Source organism: Aegilops tauschii, chromosome 2, assembly GCF_002575655.3.
Source record: "Aegilops tauschii subsp. strangulata cultivar AL8/78 chromosome 2, Aet v6.0, whole genome shotgun sequence".
Taxonomy (NCBI): domain Eukaryota; kingdom Viridiplantae; phylum Streptophyta; class Magnoliopsida; order Poales; family Poaceae; genus Aegilops; species Aegilops tauschii.
This window is the reverse complement of record NC_053036.3, coordinates 434,714,371-434,720,952: the sequence shown is the minus strand read 5'-3', so window position 1 is coordinate 434,720,952 and position 6,582 is coordinate 434,714,371. Positions and strand designations below refer to the sequence as shown.

General features: G+C 52.4%; 1 protein-coding gene across 1 annotated transcript; it reads left to right on the top strand.

Moving 5' to 3' along the window:
* Window positions 1-381: 381 nt before the first annotated feature.
* Window positions 382-2,417, top strand: LOC141041094 (uncharacterized). The gene is made up of 3 exons (XM_073507207.1): window positions 382-793; window positions 1,031-1,207; window positions 2,394-2,417. The coding sequence occupies exons 1-3, from the start codon at window positions 512-514 to the stop codon at window positions 2,415-2,417; spliced, it is 483 nt and encodes a 160-aa protein (XP_073363308.1). The 5' UTR covers window positions 382-511.
* The last annotated feature ends 4,165 nt before the right edge of the window (window positions 2,418-6,582 follow it).

Genomic DNA, 6,582 nt, shown 5'->3' with positions numbered 1-6,582 from the left:
AACCCGAAAAGTAAGATTTTCACATCCTTTAGCTTATCAAGATCCTCAATTTCTTTTGAAGCAACAGATTCATGAGAGCCGGCGGCACACCCGGACCAACAAAGATGCAGACCTCTCCTCCGGCTTACCTGAAGCGTCGAGGAAGCGCCGGACCGAGGTTATCTCCAACTTATATCCTTTTCATCCTTTGGCGGGTGTTACACGTCAACCGCTCAATTCTTCTGATTCAAACTATCAGGAAACTTCACCTTCCTCTGGTGACTCGATGCAATCGAACCTGCCGGCTTTCAAGACCGTACCCGGGTAATGATGATCATCTCTTGTTGTGCTTATCTTTAGTCATGCTTTTGTACTAACCTTTTGTTCTTTCAGTGCCCAGGCAAAGCTCAGTAAAAGAGCGAGGAAGAATAAGCCGGTCGAAGAGCCGGTCTTGCCTGAGCCGGAGGTTTCAGGCCAAGAGCCGCCAGCTGCCTCTGCTCCTGAAGCCACCACTCCAACCGACGAGCCAGCCATGGAGACTTCCACCAACCCGGACATCTCCAGCCCGGCTCAGCCGGCCGATGACCCGGACGTGGTAATCACCCGGACGGAGTTTGTCGAGCCAGGGAGACCCACTGCGCTGGCTAAGTGCTCTGCGAAGGAAGAGTTGCTAGAGGGCCGCCGGGCCAAGCTGGACATCACCAACTATGCCAACCTGAGCATTGGAGAGATCATCTCCGGCTATGTCAATCAAGTGCACAGCAGCCGGGATTTGGAGATTGACATGGTGAAGCAGATACAGCAGAAGTCTGAGGTACCACTCTACTGCTTACTGCATAATCATCTTTACCATACTAGCCCCCAAGTCTACGACTTATGATAGAATATGTTGTAGACTTAATTTCCGGCTTACTTCCATGAACCGGTAATTTGTAGATAGAAACTTTCGACATGCATTAGCCCCCAAGTGCCAAGTGTCTTTGCTTGGAAAGTGCTTGGGACTTTAAAATTGCATAATAATTGTTCATACTATAACCCGGAAATTGTGCAGGCTGCTTGCAAAAAAATTGAGGCTGATATCTCTGAGCTAAAGAACCGCCTGAAGACTCAGGAAACTGAGACCCGGAAGGCCAACGCCAAATTTGAGTCCAGTATTGCTGCTCAAGAGAAGCTAAAGAAGAAGTTTGAGGCTGAAAGGAAAACTTGGGTTGAAGAGAAAGCTGCTCTGGTAAGCCGGGCCGAACAGGCGGAGAAGATTCTGACGGAGAGAACCGCCGAACTCTCCAGCTTAAAGCGCCACGTGTCACAGATGGTCGCCGCAATCTTCGGTAAGTCATTCCGCCGGCTCTTGACAAGTTTATAGTCTTTATGTCTCATAACTCCCATCATTGCCAGCGGCTTATCTTACTTTGTTAAACAGGTCCCAGAAGCGCCAACCTCAATCAAAATGTGTTGACCAAGTTGAAGGCCGTGTACACTCTGGTGGAGCAACTCTACACCGGGTCACAGCGCGCCTTGGCCGTGGTGGCCTTATCCAATGAGGTTCCGACTCACCTGGCAGACGTGCTTCGCCGGCTTGCCGTTCTTCCTCAGCGTTTCCAAGAGCTGCGGCGAGCTTTTGCAAGAGCCGGAGCCATAGCTGCTCTGAGCCGGGCCAAGGCTTTCCTTCCAGAGCTAGACCCGGCGGACATTGCACTTGGTTACCCCAGCCTGAAGGAAGACGGCACCCCCTTCGACCAAAAGGACTTTGCTGCCTGTGTGAAGATCGTGCGCCCGGTGGCCACCCTGATTAGGAATGACACCGATCTGACCAAGTACCAGCTGGGATACGACGCAGAGAATCAGAGGATCCCCACTCCGCGTTATGAAGCCGTCAGCTTGGTCCCGCCGACTCGTAAGCACACCTTTGCCCCGGAAATTGACCCGGCCGGGTTAATTGACGAGGAAGCTCAATTTGAAGCTTTGAGCGGCATTGACTGGAAATCGTCAACCTTCCAGGTCTTGGGAACAGCCGGAGGAGCGGAGAGGGATGAGCCGGAAGCTTCAACCCGGCAAGCATCTTGACTCTTTAGGCGGCTTGTTAAACAATGCTTCACCCTTTTGGACTCGGGGAGTCTTGTAATAGAGTAGGGCCAACATTTTAACTTTGTCGTGCCATCGTGCACGTGTTGAATGCTTAACTCCATTGAAGTTGCCTCCTTATATTCTTCCGGGTCATAATTGATCATTTATTTTCCTTAAGCTCAAATAGCCGTCCTTAACTATCCTGCATAGAAAAACAAGTCACAAGTCTCTAGGCGGCTTACCGCACTGAGAATCATAGTCTCATACATATAACCCGGAATATGAATCTAAGTCACCAAAGACTGGTCCTCAATTATGTCCTTGATACAACCGTAATAACATACTTACAGGCCTTCCGCTTCCGGTTTGTATAACCCAGATAATAAGGTTGGTACCTCAACTCCGGTTTACCTGCCTAGATAATGCTGATTGTGTGTGACTAACCTTGTGAATCAAAGTTAAGTCGGCGAAATAAGAACCGCCGTGTAGACTGTTGATACAACTAGAAGAACTTGTTGTAAATCAGAAAATCAAAACTTAGGGGCTTCCGGTTCGGATACGACCAGAGACCCGTCCCAAAGGGGTTAAGCTAAGATTCGAATGCGATCATATAGCCCCCAGTGGGTTTGGCGATGCCGATCAAGAGGGTACCGACAGCTATGTTCTCTTTGGTTCGAATACGACCCATGTTTGAATAGGAAGCCCCCAAATGATCTTAAGAGTTGTTTAACGACGCTGATTCGAATACAATCCACGTCGGTTCCCAAAGGGGGTTGAGCTATGATTCAAATATGATCAAAGAAAACTCCCCAATGAGCTCGGCACTTTGCCAATCAAGTGGGTATCGACAGCTATGTTCTCTTTGGTTCGAATACGACCTATGTTTGAACAGGAAGCCCCCAAGTGATTATATTGCATACGGCTAGATTCGAATACGATCATAAGCCGGATCCACCTCCAAGTTACCATGTGATCTTGTAATGGAAACAACGCATTTACCTTTGGAGGAGAAAAAGGACAGAGGTCCTGCTTTATTGCTTATCATAATATATACATGGCTTACAGAAATATGTACATTATGAGAGCCGGTGGCTCAAGTGTAATAAGGCCGAAGCTGAGCTATGTTCCACGGCCGACGGGTCTCCTCCTCCGACTTGCGTGAATCTTTGTGCTCCCGAATGTCAACGAGGTAATATGACCCGTTGTGCAAGTTCTTGCTGACCACAAAGGGTCCTTCCCAAGGCGGGGATAGCTTGTGCGCATCTGTTTGATCTTGGATGAGCCGGAGCACCAGATCACCTTCCTGGAAGACCCGGGACTTAACCCGGCGACTGTGATAACGGCGCAGGTCCTGTTGGTAAATCGCTGATCGAGATGCTGCCACATCATGTTGTTCGTCCAACAAGTCAAGAGCATCATGGCGCGCCTGTTCATTATCCGCCTCAACATAAGACGCCACTCGAGGCGAGTCATGACGGATGTCGCTGGGGAGGACTGCTTCCGCTCCATAAACCATGAAGAAAGGTGTGAAACCCGTAGACCTGTTAGGAGTAGTATTGATGCTCCATAACACGAAGGGTAACTCCTCCACCCAACAACCCGGCGTCCGTTGCAAAGGGACCAAAAGCCGGGGCTTGATGCCTTTCAGAATCTCCTGATTAGCCCTCTCAGCTTGACCATTGGATTGAGGGTGAGCCACTGATGAAACATCAAGTCGAATATGCTCTCGTTGACAAAACTCCTCCATGGCGCCTTGGACAGATTGGTACCATTGTCAGTTATAATGCTGTGTGGAAAGCTAAAACGAAATATCACCCTTTTCATGAACTGAACCGCCGTGGCTGCTTTGGATTGGTCTGATAACCCCCTGCTGCTGTTGATGACCCTGGCCAGACTGCTGATTAAAGCCCCCTTGACCGTTCTGTGGATTATAATTTGAGCCGCCGCCCGGGCCATGAAAACCGCCAGCGCCTGAGCCGCCGCCCGGGCCATTGTTGCCATTAAAGGCATTGGAATTCTTAAAGGCCTTCATGATTGCGCAATCCTTCCATAGATGAGTAGCTGGCTTCTCCCTAGAGCCATGCATTGGACATGGCTCATTCAGCAGCTGCTCCAGCGTCGGGCCTGGCCCGCCGGCTCGGGGAGGTGGCCTCCCCTTGCGTCGCTGGTTATTACCCTGTGAGCTGGCGTTGGCCACGAACTCTAGGCTGCCGTCGGCCTTACGCTTGCCACCTCCTTGGTTACCCAGGTTATGCTGAGGATCCTTGCCATTGACGTTCTTCTTTCCCTTCCATGTCCTTTCATCATCTGAAGCGGGGTCCTTGGTACTATCAGAGTCGGCGTACTTGACGAGAGCCGCCATTAGCGTACCCATATCATTGCAGTCGCGCTTAAGCCGCCCGAGTTTCATCTTCAGGGGCAGGAAACGACAATTCTGCTCCAACATTAAGACTGCAGAGCCGGCATCCATCTTATCAGATGAATGTATGATCTCTTTGACCCGGCGAACCCAATGTGTCGTAGACTCACCCTCCTGCTGTTTACAGTTAGTCAAATCCACAATTGACATAGACTGCCTACAGGTATCCTTGAAGTTTTGGATGAACCGGGCTTTCAGCTCAGCCCAAGACCCGATGGAATTCGGTGGTAGCCCTTTCAAACAAGTGCGGGCAGTTCCATCTAACATCATGGTGAAATATTTGGCCATCGCCGCTTCACTGACCTCCAGCAATTCCATGGCCATCTCGTAACTCTCGATCCAGGCTCTGGGTTGTAAATCAGCCGTGTAATTAGGCACCTTCCTAGGCCCTTTGAAATCCTTAGGTAGACGCTCATTGCGGAGAGCCGGCACTAAACAAGGGACACCTCCAGTCCTCGTAGGGATACCCACATCGACGGAAGTCGTCGGATAAGCCGGGGGAGTCTGGTAAGCCGTCAACTGAGGCACCTGCTCCACCTCTTGCCGCGCTCTGTCTTGGTCTGTTGCGTGAAAGGCCCCGTTATGAGCCGGGCCATGGCCAGGGGGCAAGTCATGCCGTCGGACATTACTTGAGCCGGTCGCTGAAACCATGTGTCTGCTATAACTCGGGCTCCGGCCCGGACGAGGGGTTGAATGTATCCTGTCCCAGCTGTAAGAGTACGCCTCTTGCCGTGCCAGCGCTGTCTGAAGGAGTTCTCTGACTCGGCGGGTTTCAACAGCCGTTGGAGAGTCGCCGTCAATTGGGAGAGCCGCCAGCCGTGCTGCTGTGGCGACCATGTTTTCCAGCGGGTTAGCACAATGACCCGGTAGTATTGGCACATACTGAGGCGGGGCAGGGTTCACCCGGGGAGGCCCCATCACTTGTGGCTGAATAGGTGTCCCAGCCCCGGGCACTATGACCCCCGGCGGGTTACTAGACCCTGCACCTGGCGTGTTGAAGAGGTTTCGAGGATCGTAGACCGGAGGGAGTCGAGATTGGGCCTTTTGATGCCTCCTTCTCATGACCTCATTGGACGCGTTCTTATCCATCGTGAGCCGGAAGGACTGCGCCTGAATCAACTGAGTCTGGGCGTCAAGAGCCGCCCTCTCCGCAGCCATCCTGATCCCTTCCGCCGCCAGATCCTCCTTGGCTTTCACTAGATATAACTTTAACTGCGCCACCTCCGCGTCATGCTGAGCTTGATCCGCCGGGTCAACCGTGGCGGTCAACAGGGTCGTCATCTTATCCGTGAGATCCATCAGCACCTGAGCCGGCGAGGGCACCGGGTTTCCTGACCCAGCGGCAGGGTTCTGAACAGGCTGTGCACCGGCCATGAAGATTCCAACCCGGCTCGGCGGCTCAAATGGGTCCGGAATACTGTCACCATCGGAACAACCCCTGAGCCTGCCATCTTGAAGTTGATACAATGAGTTTGACTCATCTGTGGACAACTCGCCGTCAGAGCCAGCGGCCGTCTCATCACCAGATCCAGATCCATCAGAGAGCCCTCCATGGATACATCCCACAAAAGCATGCTTCAAGGCAGGTAGGGTCCGGGCGGGTCGTGCGCGCTGAGCCGTCTCGATGAGATCGGCGCAGAGATCCAGCTCAGGGCCCGGCTCACCAATCTTGCCGATGAAGACATGAATTCCGCCGAAGGGGACCCGGTACCCGTACTCAATTGAGCCGGCGTCGGGGCCCCAGTTTGCATCGTCGATGTAGAGCTTGCCGCGACGACTCTTGGTCATCCGGCCCACAGCGTATCCCTTGAGCCCTTCGAAGCTGCCCTTCAAGAACTCAAATCCACCGTGCGCTGGCCCCACGGTGGGCGCCAACTGTCGTGGAATTGTCACGGCAGATGTCCTCGAGCTAGGACTTAGTCGTGGAGCCATCGCAGCTAGGAAGCTTGAAGGGGTTAAACGGGACAAGGAACACGAGGGTTATACTGGTTCGGCCCCTTACGGTGAAGGTAAAAGCCTACGTCCAGTTGAGGTGGTATTGATTAGGGTTTCGATGACCAGGGAGCTTAACTGCTATGCCTGGCTCTCGACGAGATCTACCTTGTCCTGAACCGCCGCCG

Coding starts and splice junctions, on each gene's coding strand:
- LOC141041094 (XM_073507207.1), top strand. CDS start 512: ATGGAGACTTCCACCAACCCGGACATCTCCAGCCCGGCTCAGCCGGCC. Junction 794..1,030: donor AGATACAGCAGAAGTCTGAG/GTACCACTCTAC, acceptor GAAATTGTGCAG/GCTGCTTGCAAAAAAATTGA. Junction 1,208..2,393: donor TTGAAGAGAAAGCTGCTCTG/GTAAGCCGGGCC, acceptor ACATACTTACAG/GCCTTCCGCTTCCGGTTTGT.